This window comes from Lepidochelys kempii, chromosome 7, assembly GCF_965140285.1.
Source record: "Lepidochelys kempii isolate rLepKem1 chromosome 7, rLepKem1.hap1, whole genome shotgun sequence".
Taxonomy (NCBI): domain Eukaryota; kingdom Metazoa; phylum Chordata; order Testudines; family Cheloniidae; genus Lepidochelys; species Lepidochelys kempii.
The window spans coordinates 34,308,853-34,324,501 of record NC_136386.1 but is presented as its reverse complement, the minus strand read 5'-3'; the positions used below and the strand labels follow the sequence as shown (position 1 = coordinate 34,324,501).

At 39.5% G+C, this 15,649-nt stretch overlaps 1 protein-coding gene across 4 annotated transcripts in view; it reads right to left on the bottom strand.

The window, feature by feature from the left end:
* FAM120A (family with sequence similarity 120 member A) overlaps positions 1 to 15,649 on the bottom strand; it is a 117,869-nt gene that overhangs the window by 100,806 nt on the left and 1,414 nt on the right. For all 4 annotated transcript variants that reach the window (XM_073352163.2, XM_073352162.2, XM_073352160.2 and 1 more), the window contains exon 2: positions 7,703 to 7,949. In XM_073352163.2, coding sequence (XP_073208264.1) covers positions 7,703 to 7,949 — 247 coding nt within the window. The remainder of the gene's footprint in view (positions 1 to 7,702; positions 7,950 to 15,649) is intronic.

Here is a 15,649-nt window from a genome sequence, read left to right as displayed (position 1 = left end):
TCGATGACTTCAGAAGTTTGGATTCCCTTCTGCTCCCAGGTGTCGGTTGTGGATCCTTGAAGGGGCTAAGAGTGGCCCAAACTGAGTCTTTTGCCTGATGCCCCAGGGCCTTTCTTACCTGGTGCCAGGAAGCTGTGCTTCTTCATTTTCTTTCTGGGCACTAGTGATGCGGAGCGGTGCTGGAGGTGCACTGAGGCCGAGGTACTAGCCGAGTCTTGGCGGGATGGCTCAGAAACCAGACAAAGGGCAGCCTCCATGAGGAGAGCCCGCAAACAAATATCCTGCTCTCTCTCAGTCCTGGGTCGAAAATTTTTTACAAATACTATCTCTGTCCTTCCCATGTGATTGCCTCAAGCTTTAGGCAGCTGCTGTGGGGGGTCATTTACAGGCATAAGCCTGTTTAAGCCCTCCGAGGACTGTAACTCCAGAGATCAGGGCATGTCCCGCCTGGGACAAAATCCCCGCTGGGACTCTAACTTCTAACTCCTAACTACACTTAACTACAGTAACTCCTCACTTAAAGTGCTCCCGGTTAATATTGTTTCGTTGTTACGTTGCTGATCAATTAGGGAACATGCTTGTTTAAAGTTGTGCAATGCTCCCTTATAGCGTTGTTTGGCAGCTGCCTGCTTTGTCCACGGCTTGCGGACTAGCTACTGGGGACTTGGAACCAGGGTGGACCGGCAGCCACCCTATCAGCTCCCCACTGCCCTAAGGTCCCTGTGCAGCAGCAACCGCCCAGCACGCTACCAACTGCCAGCAGTTCAGCTGTCCCTCTCCTCTCTGCCATGTGCTGCTCCTGCCCTCTGCCTTGGAGCTGCTCTCCAGAGCCTCCAGCTTGCTGTGCACAGGGGATAGGGGGGCTAATGTCATGGTGTCCCCCTCCACCCTGCTCTTGCACCCTGCTTACCCCATCTTCCATAGAGCAGGGGGGGATACACAACAGGACTCAGGAGGGAGGGAGCTTCCTGGCAGCAGCAGCTGCGGTCTCAGCTTGCTGATCTACTTAACAAGGCAATGTACTTAAGAGTGGGGTCCCCTTACCTAATGGAGAAATGTGCCTGCCTCTCTCTCTCTCTCACACACACACGCACGGTGTGTGTCTGTCTGTCATGCTGTCTCCCCTCCCTCCATTCGTGCTGCCTTGTAGAGTGTGAGGCTACATTAACAACAAGTTAACTCTGGAGGGCTCAGCCAGTTGCTAGTTCATCATTTAGCAGTAAGGCATTCCCTGGGAAATATCCCACCCTCATATACACACACACACACCCCATACATAATCTGATAAAAAAATGTCCCTGGAACCTAATTTCTCCTCCCCCACCCCATTTACATTAATTCTCATGGGGAAACTGGACTCGCTTAACATCGTTTCACTTAAAGTCGCATTTTTCAGGAACATAACTACAAGGTTAAGTGAGGAGTTACTATACTTAACACTAACTACTATAAACAACTATTTACAAAGCCCTAAGGCTCAAAGTCAGAAGAGAGGAAACCTCTAGCCCTTCCTATGCAAGGAAAGGTGCTCCGAGTAACCATCAAGGGTAGTAAGAAGGAACTGAGAGGGTGTAGGCTCGGCAGTGCCTGTTATACCAACACATGAGCGCGGCACTCAAGAGGATGCCACAGCTGGCCCTACTGATACCGCTAAGGAAAAACTCTCCGATGACCAGGCACGTGGGCATGTACACTTCAAGAATGGAATCGACATGAGCAAGCACTTGAAGAAAATGTTGTTACAGAAGGACAATTATTTCAAAGCCTGAAGGTCCTATATTAAGAGCAAAATATTAACTCTGCATTTCCATATTTTTCAAGTCCAACCTTAACTTTGAATTTTCAGATTAATGTAATTATATTATCTAAATTTTAATAGCTGAAGTGTTCTAATTTTTTTCAGAAATAATCTGTATATACTATTCTAAATCTGTCTAAGTTTTATATCTGGAGTCACAACAATTCAGAATACAGAAAGAGCTAGGGTTCATGTGGGAGATGCAGCCTCTACAGAAGTTAATAAGATATCTTCTTAAAGCTTCAACTGAAGACACTTAACTCTGTCTCCCATCCTGGCTGATCCTTTCTGAACTCCATGTGATTCACTTGGATATCTAACAAACTCTACAGCTATCTCCTAATTTAGTTAATACTCCTCATATGACTTCAAGCTAAAACGGACACTTTCCAAAAATAATCGAATACCTATTCATTGTTGCCAATAGAAAAAAACAAATCTGAAGTAACTGGACAAAGCCATTTTGAGATAAGGTTGCTAAAAACTGTTAGGAAACTTTTGTAATACTGAGGACTGTTCTTTTTAAAAGCTCTCATGTTTTCCAAGTGGCCTATCCAATTAGCTTTGAAAACCTTTCCAACAGAAGTCTGCCCTCAGCAAACAATACACATGAGAAATATCAGGCAAATTTGCTTAGTCTGGCAATGCTGGGTGAACAAGAGGTTAACATAAAGAAAAGGAGTACTTGTGACACCTTAGAGACTAACCAATTTATTTGAGCATAAGCTTTCGTGAGCTACAGCTCACTTCATCGGATGCATACTGTGGAAAATACAGAAGATGTTTTTATACACACAAACCATGAAAAAATGGGTGTTTATCACTACAAAGAGGTTAACATAAAATCCTACTTTCAAAAATGTAACTAAGCCACCATCTGAAACTATTCTCTCCCCATATTTTCACTATATTTGCTAATTTTAATATGGGCTAATTTTAAGATAGTTTATTAAGCAATTCAGTTCTACTAATTATTTAGTAAATACTATCTCCAGTCAACTGGTTAGCCTGGGAATGAAAAAGGCTGGCAAGTTAATGACCAAGCTACATGGTCATTTACCAGCTAAACCACTTTAGCAAAGTGGAAAGTTATTTAAATAATTTTGATCTTCCAAAGCACAGTACATTGCAATCAGAAAAAAAGGTTTGAAGAAATGAGAGGAAACAACTTGAATAAAGCAAGAACATGATTCACTGATGACAAAGCAATAGATTACAGCATCTGAAAATGGATTTTACAAAGCATGAGAAGAAATCCTTACAGACTCAATTAAATTTAACTATCATAAATGTAGCAACAAAGTATTTTTCCATATTTACTAAGTTTGTAGAAAGCTACAGGCTTAGTCTCTAGTGCTTTCAATATATTTAAAGCAGGATTTTTCAAACTTTTTCACCACTTCTGCTGCTGTGGAAACTGTCGAGCTACAGCACTATTGCTATGCCTCTGAAATGCCATAACGCTTCTTACACTGACGGAAGGGGTTTTCCAATACCACCACTCTGAGTGGTGGTAGTTAGGTCAATGGAAGAATTCTTCTATCAACCTAACTGTATCTACACTGGGTGTTAGGTCAACCTAACTATGGTGCTGAATTTCTCAGAGCCCTGAGCCATGCAGCTAGGTCAAACTAATTTTTCAGTATAGATCAGCCCTTAGCCTTTCTTTCCCATTCACAAATCACATATTGCTGTGGCAACCACAGCAACTATTTACAAGGAAAATTAATATTAGGAAAATAATGTATTTTAGCTGACTTGAGGGAAACCAGTACCTTGCTGTTAGTCACCCTCTCCATACCACGAGAGGATACCCTCTGGATCACAGTTTGAGGACTGCAAACTTTAACAACAACTGCAGAGAAAAAAGCAGTTCAAAATTCTTCAAACTAATCGAACGGAATATCTCACTCCTTACCTGAATGGACAAACTATTTAGTCAACATGCCCATTCAAATCCTTCACTTCCTGCTGAGACTACCATCAAGGAGAGAAATGATATTGTGTGTCCTCACGTGGCCATTAAGAACAACAAGAATATCAAACAGTTTTCATAGAGCAATTACTTCATCGCTACAGACCTCTAGGTCACTGGAGCCAAATTTAAGTCAGGATTAGTAAACCTCAACTCAAGGCTGAAAAATCCACTCAACGTGGACATGTAGGAAGCTTTCCTGGGTGATTCCCATTAACTTCAGCAGGATCGAAGATTTCATTTTAAATAATTATGTTTCTAGCCCTTGGGCCTGATACTCAACCGTCATGCCTCCTTGTGTCAATCTGCTTAACTCTGTCCACTTGTAATCAAACTGCTATAATAAATATATGCACATGATCATTTCTCAAGTATAGGATTTTTAAATAAAATTTAAGATAACTAGTAGAAGATGCAGATGCACTTAAGTACTTATGTCTGATATATCACACATAGAAGACAGTACAAATTATGAAATGTACCTGAAGTTCTTTTACCGAAACAAAAAACAAAAACAATAAAACAACCCTGTTGTTTGAGAAATAGCATGTGAATGAGTAATTAGATTTCTTATACTGCATACGCACAATGGGGAAGAGATTAAGGTTACACAAGCAACCTTAGCTCCGCTGTTTCCTGATCTGGGTGCTTAACTATGCAACCTCAATTTTTTTTCCCATTTTTATGACATCTACTACTTTTTTTTTTTTAAATAAAAAGGTTAGACATCAATTAAAAACATTGTCCAATACAAGGAGTGCACTAAATAAGAGCCCCTTACCTCACACTGTGCTTAGTTTTCCGCTGACCAAGGTTCACACAAGGTTTTCAAGTATACAAGTCAACACTTACTGAGTAGGTCCAAACTCCCACTGTTTTCGAGTTGGATCAGACATCGTTAAGTGCACACACTACCCAAAACAGGATGTCCCTGGCAGCATCTTAACTACCCAATATCTGAGGCACTCTCCTTCCTACAATAAGCAGCTAAATTAAACCTGAACAATACAAACTGTGCTCCCTAATTAAGAGAAAACTTCAGGAGGAGATTGCAAAAAATCATACCCACACACCCATCACAAAGTCTGATTTTTAAACCCCCAAAATTGATCCAAACACTTTGCTGAAATACTCAAAAGCACTTCCCTGCCAAGTTTCAACTTTTTAACCCCAGCCATTTTTTTTTTTTTTTATAAGAAAGTTCACCATTTGTCTTCACTGTGTTCATACTCAGTAATGGTGGAGCCTCTCTCACCCTCAAAGTTTTAAGAGCTATTCACCTTTGGGTAGCACCGGGTATAGAAACCTTCAGCCCAAAAGGTGAACTTTAACAGGGAACTAGCAACACAGACTAAAAACAGAAACACTAAGGGCTTGTCTAAACATGGAAATTGACTAGCATAACTATATAGTGAAATTATTCCACTGTGGTTATGCTGGTATAACTCTCCTATTCTGACACACTACTCTGAAATAAGTGACTTTATTCTGATATAACAGTAATTTATTCTGGAATAATTATAATTGCTGTTTAAGATACTATCTTAATTGTAATTATTCCAGAATAGAGTGTTCTCACAGGGGAGTTATACTAGCATAGCCACAGTAGAATAATTATACCACTACAGCAGAGCCGGTTATTTTCTCTGTGTAGACAAGCCCTTAGGCATCCTTAACACTAAGTGATGCCTTCAACCCATCTATGAGGTTTAGAGGACACCTGCAGACCACATGAGCCAAGCCTGAGACATCTGTCAAGACATGCAGCCCACCTATAGTTTTATTCAGGTTACGCAAGATGTGCTGCTTTTAAACATTTAGCAGATTACATACAACTTTAACTGTATTTAAGATTGATTAAAATTACACACTATCTTTCAAGAACAAGTAGTATCTCAAAATACTGAGATGACTTTAGTGACACTATGCCCAAATAAACGAACAACCCTTCCTATAAATCTTTACAAAAGTTTAATTATTTATAGTACTGCAGTGCCTAAATTCAGTAACATGAATTACAATATTCAATGACAAACAGCATAGTACTGATAAGCCTGAAGAATCCTACAGTTCAAGTGCCCAGAGTTCATATAGAATCTTTTCTACAGCTACATCACTCAGACTCCAAAAACTAAGAAAACAAAATCAGTCAGGATGTTAGCTCAATGGTTATTCAAGGTCTGAACCAATACAAAGCAAGCCACAAAAATACCTGGTAACTTTTTTTGTTTCAACAGGCTTGTTTTATAAATAAGCTTCAGTGGAATATACTTCAAAAAGCTTACAAGCCATTCAAAACATTAAATCACAGAAAGACAAGGTTTTCTCTGCTAAAAACAAATTTTAAGGACTATTTTGTTATTTAAAGTGTCAGTTTAGACAGATTCTAGCAACAGCAATACCAACCACCGCCCACATAAAACTCCTAGCATCACTAGTTGTTTTACCAGTACTTCATATTAATAACAATTTATCAATTTGGGGAGTGGTGGTGATAACTATTCTTGACACGGAAAGAAAACATGAACTAACATGACCAGAAATCTTATCTATTTCCTGCATGATCCCACTGCAAGTCTTTTTTGAATCACTCACTGCTGTATGGTTCTTTCCATTCTTATGTAAAAGGATTTCACTTTTTAGTGGGGAAAATATTAGCCTTGACAAAGTGTGTGTGTGTCTGTGTATGAATTTTAGTGTTTACTAGAGCACTGGCATGTCAAGGGAGTAATACATAGCCCTTTTCATCTACAGATTTCAAAGCACTTGAAGTATTATACTCATTTTACAGTGAGAAAGAACTAAAGTAAAGAGGTTATGCGATTCGTCCAAGGTCACTCAGCAAGTCAATGGGAAAGGTGGAAATAGAATCCAAGTCTCTCAGCCTAGTCTGGTGCTCTATCCAACATACCATGATGGAAAACATGTATTCAATAGTTTTTTTGCCCAGACAGAATTTAGGATACCAGTCTATGTAAGTTTTATTCTTTGGAGGTCGCCCATAGAAAACCTCAGTGCTGCAATGGTACTAGTGATACAGTAATTGGCAAATCTGTAATAGAACAAAGTGCTAGAATGGTGTGGGCAGTACTGTGCTGCTAAAAGTGACATCTTTCAGATGAGACATGGAACTGAGGTCTTCACTAGTTGGGCTCATTAAAGATCTCATGGCATGTATCATCAGAGGCAGGAGAGTGTCCTAGCCAAACTCTAGCTGAGATAGTTACATACTGCATACTAATACTTCCCTGCAGTTTCAATTAAATACAATACTTTTCAGTTCTGGACATAAATTGTCCTGTAGTGAAACGGTTGCTCGGACCCACCTCAGTGACAGAGAAGTGATCCAGGCAGCTGAGGCACTAATGCTTGTACAACACTCATATCTGAGATAAAAAGTACATTGGAAGTGCAAGATACCTACACAATTCAACATTTTTAGCATGAATGGATAGACTACACAAGTACATCTATCTGAAAACTTACTAAGACAAACCATGGTTATTAAAATAGAGCTTAAATACAGTGTATTTATATGACTGAAGCTGTCTAAAAACTTTGTTCCCATTCATGAAGTAAAATGCTTTGGCTAGTGAGAGCTTTTGCAGAACTCCTACTTTATTTCCATAAGAGATTTGCATTACTCTTTTCACTATCTTTTTAGCTATTCACAGAGCATTTCTCTCAACTCAAAAGTTGATTGCATTCACAGACATGCACAAGTTAGTGCCACAAGGAACCTAAAGCTGCAGTGAGTATGGAGTGACAGAATATAATAGCTCAAAAACAATGGAAAGGGAAACAGGTCACACAAGGAAAGAGCTTTGTTAAAGATATTATACACATACATCTTTTACAAATCATTTATTGTAAATATAAATTGTACGTTTCACAAGTCACAATATGTAAAATTCTCTTACTTAACCTACCTAACAGAGCAGCAAAAATAGGAAAACGGTTTGGATTCAGGTCCAGTTGCTTGGCAACTTCATGCATCAGATATTGGCTTGTTGTGAGACTTTTCCCATTACGGCTCAGTTTTAGGGCATGGGCACTGAAATAGTAAGGGATGTTGCACAATGCATAATCGGAGTCATATGCAACCAAACCATGGAAACCTTTTTCTCTGCAGAAAGCGATTACTTCTTGATGGTGATCCTCAATGCTCTGTGCAACCTATAAAAGAAGAGAAAAAAGCATTAACAGTCTTTTTCATATTTAGCATGATACACTGAGATCCATAAAGAAGAACCTGAACATTTGGAGTTAAGTGTAGAATAAAACAGAGATCCAAAGAACGCATTTTGAGCAGAGATTTCAAACACTGCTATAGGTAGCATGTTGCGAAAACACTAAGATCTGAAAGGTATTCAGACAGAAGTGATACTACTTAAAGATAGCTCAGTATTATTGTATTATATTACATTTTAACATTTTTTCACAATATACACATACACTACTACACCAGTCAATATTAGTCAACTTACGGAAAAAAGATTCTCAAGGATGTACTTTCCTAGCCACTGAAAGAACTAGAACAGATTGGTCCCAACAGAGGCCAACCTAATTACAGAAGGTTCAAGTAAGTCAAATAAAGACCAACTTCTGACATTGGAAATAAGTAAACTTCCTGATCAGACGACAAGGGTCTTGTGTAATAATAATTTTAAAAATAGATAAGAATCCAACACTCCACAGTCTGCCCTTCCACACACTGAACTTCCAATGACTGCAACAAGTTATAGGAACCACAACTGCAATATCAAGCCCCCCAAAAAATAAAAAAAAATAAAACACTGTGTTTATGAAAACTTACTCCTTTGTCCTCTGCTGCTACCTACATCCCAAACTATTAGTCAGTGATTTTGAAAAATGCCGAAAGCTTTCATGCTGGTACAACTTGGCCCCACAAGCATCTGAATTTAAAAGTAAAACGCCTTGACCCAAGAAAAATAGCAAACACGAGGGTAAAACAACAGTTCAATTCACCACAATACATATGTTTATATAGTTATAAACTTAGACTTAGTGATAAATTAACCAAATTTACGAGTTAGTTTGTAAGATGTTTGGGACACAGGAAGTCTTTTTGTTCTGTGTTTCTACAGCACCTAGCACAATAGGGTCCTGGTCCATGACCAGGTCTCCTATGCAGTATGATAACACATAGAACTATTATGATTATTTATTTTAAGAAAAGGAGTACTTGTGGCACCTTAGAGACTAACCAATTTATTTGAGCATGAGCTTTCGTGAGCTACAGCTCACTTCATCGGATGCTCACGAAAGCTCATGCTCAAATAAATTGGTTAGTCTCTAAGGTGCCACAAGTACTCCTTTTCTTTTTGCGAATACAGACTAACACGGCTGTTACTCTGAAACCTGTCATAATAGTTCTATCACTCTTCTGTCAAATCAGAATAGTTTAAACTAACACTTGATTACTTAGTAAAAAAGAAGCTTTAGTTCTAAAAGCAAATTTAAAAAGTTGTTTGAACAAAGCCCTTGTGCTCTGAATATTATTCCATATTATCTGCATGTAATACAGTCACATTGTATTGATCTTCTATTGATTTTCAAGCTTCTGGTAAGGATACCCCAGTATAAGTTCAGATTTCCACATGTAACTTCATGATTGACTCATATTTAGAAACCATGACTTGAGTTACTGGACAGTCAACATCTCACTCAGTATTTTGTTGAAATAGCCAATTTAAAGTTTGCTAAAACGTACAATTTTCTTAAAACTTTTACCTAGTTTTTTCGGGAAACTATGTTTGGTATATTTGTTAAGTATCAAGGGAAGAGGAAAAAGTTATTCTCTTCTATGTCCCACTTTCTATCTTCATCTTTTAACTCCATGTCAAAGTTATCCTGATTAACAATCTGCATTTAAGGTCAATGGTGCACAAAGCTTCTCAATGCATTCCCTTGCTTCTCAAAGTACCAATCACAAAGGTAACATCTTAAGAGTCATTTCATAAGTATCTAATTAGTTACATCACCATCCGGTGTGATATGCGTGGCTGTTTTGTTCATGTCCAAGATAAGTTTGAAAAACTCTCTGTGGCAGGTTATCAAGTTGTCAGAGATGACTGTGGTCACTCCAAAAAAAAAAAAAATAAATAAATAAAGCAAGCAAGAGTTCAAAAATCAGATCTATAAAATGTTTTAAATTGGGAAGGTTACTAGCACAATTTTTATGACAAATTTAATAGAGTTAATCTTAAATCCTAGCATTGTGCACATGGGCTCATATTACTGAACAACTGTGTTTAAGTAACACAAATAATTGAGCAGTTATACGATGAAGAGCTGCAATGGCTGCCTGTCAAGGTACAGCGAACTTCCAACTTTACCAAAATCCAAACCAGATACAAGGGCCACAAAATGGTATAAAAAGCTAGAGATAAACAGTCTAAAAGTTGTACAAATCAAACTAGTTGGAACATGCATGTTATGCCAAAAAAAGCACAAAGGTGAAAATCAGAAATAATCTGGGGGGAAAAAAAAGCAATGCAACTTGAAACAATTTTCAGTGCTTAAAAAGGCAAAAAATTAAGTTTAAATCTAAGTCATGTGTAAATGATGCCAGAACAGAAAAAGAGAAAATAAACAGTAAATCTTAAATTGACACACACGGAAAAGAAAATGAGGTTCTGCCAAAGCACTAACAATGCTAGGTCCGTGCACTGCTTAATCATTTAAATTCTAACAAACGTGCTTGGCATAAAAACAAGTTTCTGTTTCATGAATTACACTTCTTTCAATGGACAACAAAGAAAAGCTCATGACGAAAATAAGGATCTGTAGACCATTTAATATGTCAGAGAAACCTGTTTTAGCTTATGTTGTGCTGCAGTAATCTACAAAGCTTTTAAAACTGCTCTGGATGGGAAGTATTTACATTTTTCTTAACACAATAAACTGAGCTAATGGACAGTCTGTAAGACTTCAGAGAGGCCTAACATCAAATGTTTCAAATAAGATTACTGAAGATGAGTTCATATTTAAAACTTGTTACCAATATTCTCAAAACTAGTCTTCTTGAAACACCAAAATAAAATAAGACATTCCATTCTGCAGTGAGATTTTATTGCATTATGCACAGGCAAAAAAAATTAAACATGCAAGTTCAATTTACTCTTGCCCACCCAGAACGTTGCCAGAAACTGTGGGGGTAAGTAGAAGGTGAAGGGGTTTGGGATAAGGGTTAAAGAGGAGAAAAGTACATTTGAGAACTATAAAATAGAACACCTGAACTTTGATCAATAAAAGAAAATAATATAGGAGAACAAAAAAGAAGCTAATTTTGAATTAAAAAAATATATATTTTGAAAATAAATTATTAATAAAAGCAGGAAGTTTATGGTCTAATCTTAAAATGATCTATATATACTATCTACACAGCATCCTAGTTGGTTATATAAACTGATCATCTATTTGGATTACTAACAAATTCTCCCCATTTCACAGTTTAAAGAAACAGAGCAATACAGAGCTGCCTTCCATCTCTAGGTCAGCAATTTGAATCTCTCCAACATTGGCAGTGACTAAAAAAGGATTGTTCTTTGATAACTTCCAAGTGCTTTGGTGAGGTAAATCCAGCTCCCCAAGGAACATGTGTCCACAAAACACACCACAACTGATCCCTTAGTCACAATCTCAGCAAAAAGGCCAAGGATTCAATAAGTATGAACTGTACTCTCCCCACTAAAGTTGGTTCCTCCAGGACAAGTTGTAGGCATATTGGCAGGGCACTACAGAGAAACTCATGCCACAGTTCTTCTTTTTTGTGAACAGCCACAAAGCTGACAAATTCAGCAACTTCACATACATTAAATGTACTAAAAAAATAGAAACAACACACAAATCCAGTTTACATATTGCTTAAGTGACTATCGTTATGTCTACATTAGAGATCCTACAGCAGCACCGCTGCACCGCTGTAAAGTCTACTGTGTAGCTGCTCTAAGCTGACAGGAGAGAGCTCTCCCATCAACATAATTAAACCACCCCCAACAACAGGCAGTAGCTATGTTGGCAGGAGAGCATCTTCTGCCAACATAATGCTGTCCACACCAGCGCTTGTCCATGAAACTTATGTCAGTCAGTGGTGTGTTTTTTCACACCCCTGACCAACAAAAGTGATAGTGTAGATATAGTCAGCTACTAACAGCTAGTTAAAACTTATTACTAATTTGCTGCATGTTAATCAATGACAAAACTATCCATTTCATCTATAAAAAAAGGCAGGAAAAAACCTTTATTTTACTGTGGGAAATCCTCAAGTCTCTGGGGCTAAGAGGCAAAAAATATTCTTCAGAACCGAGAATTTGTACATTATACACCCTGACATCAGATCAGAGTATCCATTTAAACAATAGCAAAAGCATCATGAAGGAGTTCCAGAAATTAAGGAGTTAAACAAAAAAACCTCTTAATATCTATTTCATGAAAAGACAACAGGACATATTACACTATAACAATAATTTCACATCAGACTTGATACTTCCACAAGGTGATCTTTAATGTCCTTTTATTTAGAAAGCATTAAAAATATTTTTTCAAGCTGCAAAAACAGATTAATATAATCACATTACATAACCAGACTTGAACTAATCATTCAAGTTCTTAGAGAAATCATACAAAAATCAAACTATTTCATGCTGGCCAGGTACAGCATAAGAAAAAGAATAGCTGCCATCATGACAAAAGTAACCAATGACGAAAAAAGGACTTTAACTTTATATAAATGTCAGGCCTCAGTGTTTTGCAGTACATAACAGACTCTTGTGAAAGAGAGAGTTTCTACCCTGAGGGATTTCTAGTTATATGCCACATCTGACTAACACAGGAAGGCGAAATCTCACTTCTCCTGTTAGTTGCAAGCTCTCATACAAATAAAAATTAAATGTACATACATACATACAAGAACACGACAATCATTCACACTAACCTGTCAGTAATAGTAACACATTGTATGTCTGTCATTCCTGTTAACCAATCACTACACTAGATACATTAACCCAGAGAGTTATAAAATTTCTTACCAGCTACAATGGGATCAAGGGGTGGGACTTCCACTATCAGCTTAGGCTGAGCTGTAGCTGCCTCTAAAATGTAGGATATTTTTTAACACTGAGCCTTTCAACCTTAAGTGCCAGATGGAAAATAAAATGGTAAGTTTTCCTCTGTGACTAAGGTCTCACTGAACCTCACAAAATTCCAGAAAATAAGTTATTTTGTTGTTTCTCCCTTTTGCTGAACACTGAAAAACTTAACCAAAAGATCGCTTCTTCAAAACCCTGTCAAGAAAGCAATCTATACGAAACTTGCCCTGACCTCAAAGTTATCCTTTGGCCCAGTTACAGCTGTGGTGTAATCTGCCAAAACGGACAGTACAAAAGCCGAATAATGTTAAGCTCCAATTACTGATCAGTGGCACAACTCTGAAGGTCACATAATATTTACTGTGCTACAGAAGTAATAGACAAAGTTGGCAACTAGTTAGTATGTATTCCAACTTCTGCTCTTTTCTCCTTAGTGGACGTTTAAAGAAATAATTCCTGGAATTTTCATTCCAGGCTTCAGCTACAAAATTTTCTTTTGCAATATCCATTAAATATGTGTCAAAAATAAATTACTGCAAGATTACTACAAATCTGGAAAGCAGGATAAAAGTATATAAAATGTTTTGCAAACTTTATCTCTTGGATGCTAGAGTACAAAGATTATAATGAAGCCTCAAAGACATTCCCTCCTGCAGTCAAAACTATCAGCAAATTTACACTTGTTTGAAATAAAAACAGTTGTAAACTACAGCTGCATAACTATATGTTAAGCAGTTCTAGTTTACAAGAAAAATAGGTTATGACACTACTTTGTGTTAATCAATTATTTTAGAATAATGGATTAATTAGTTTAAACTACTTGAAACCCCTTTATGGAAGTATTCTGGGCCTCTTTATATTTGACAAGTTATTTTTAGCTTTTTACCATAGATTCTGAACATCTACATTTTAGCCTCTGATAATGCACTTCATTTAGTCAAAACATCTTCAGTTTAAATGCAAATTAACATCTTGCCTCATGGTAGAACTTGTTGCTGGCCTATCAGGTACAATACAACTTTATAGACTTTTTAGTAACTGTTGTTTTATAATGCCCATTTAAACTCTTGGCAAAAAATATGTAATACTGCACATTAGTCTCTAAGGTGCCACAAGTACTCCTTTTCTTTTTGCAAAAATTTAGAGTATATTGTTACCTGTGGAGAAAATTAGCTAAGTGTGTTTCTAAGAAGAGGGAACTCAGGGCAGGAAGGGACATTTTACAAGTCAGATACATGAATGGAACAATGGCCCCCAAAAGAACATGGAGGCAGAGGATCTAGCACAGAATACTGCACCCAGTTTTAAAGCAAAAGACACTACGCAAATGTATATATAAACAAGACTGTCAGCTAATCAGCATTTGGAGGATGATACCTGCAAATTCACTGTCACCCTACAAAACACTATCATCAGCCACATTTGATGGGTGAGTAGGACTCTCTGGTTTCTACCCCAAGACGACATGAAGGGGAGTAGGGAAAGAAGAGTGGAGAAGAGAATATACAAATGAAGGGGTAGAGACAACAACAGAAAGGGGAAATAAGGACAGACACCCCCAGCCATAAAAATAAAATAAAAGGAAGAAAGATGGGAAGAAGGACAAATAATATAAAATGCACCGAAAGAAGTGAAAACGGGTAAAAGGGTAAAACCGGGGAAAGCAACATAACTAGTCCTGTCTTTGAAACCATTAAGTTGTTTCTATACCCCATTCTGAAGACATGCTGAAACTGTAATTTTCCTCTCTGTAGCCCATTTGGGCAGTTCGCCTGGGAAGGGACTCTCCCCGGATGCTGTAAATCACCCTCATTTTGCTTCCACAGGCTGACAGGTACGTATAAATAGAAAATCCCAGCGGAGATTGAGGACACCCGGGTGCTCACTACACCCTCCCCTCTGCCTGCTAAGGGCACCCTGCAGCTCCCAGGCGGCAGCGAGGCTAGTTAGTTTTGCTCCAGCCTCAGGGAGTCCGCGGAGAAGGCAGCGGCAGCAGCATAAACTTTGGCCGCGTTCAGTTGTGCAGCTGCCGCTGGACAGTGGAGGCCGCTCCCAGGGAGCTCGCCGAACCTCCTCTCCCCACCCGAGCCGCCAGGTTTCGACGACATTTTGCGGATATGGGAATACATGATTCTCCCTCCCCTCTCTGAACCCGGTACGGACATTACCGGGAGGGCAATTCTGCTGCCATCTTAGAGCCCTACCCCTCCCCAACCTCTCCAGGCCGTAGCGCCGGGAATTGGCCAGAGGGACTGGAGACAGCGGCAAGAGGGGGCGCTGGTGCCATGGTGGGGGTCCAAGGGGCGCAGCGAGAGGGGGCGCTGGTGCCATGGTGGAGATGGGGGGGGCAAGGGGCGCAGCGAGAGGGGGCGCTGGTGCCATGGTGGAGAACGGGGGAAAAGGGGTGCAGCGAGAGGGGGCGCTGGTGCCATGGTGGAGATGGGGGGGCAAGGGGCGCAGCGAGAGGGGGCGCTGGTGCCATGGTGGAGATGGGGGGGCAAGGGGCACAGCGAGAGGGGGCGCTGGTGCCATGGTGGAGATGGGGGGGCAAGGGGCGCGGCGAGAGGGGGCGCTGGTGCCATGGTGGAGATGGGGGGGCAAGGGGCACAGCGAGAGGGGGCGCTGGTGCCATGGTGGAGATGGGGGGGCAAGGGGCGCGGCGAGAGGGGGCGCTGGTGCCATGGTGGAGATGGGGGGGCAAGGGGCGCGGCGAGAGGGGGCGCTGGTGCCATGGTGGAGATGGGGGGCAAGGGGCGCAGCGAG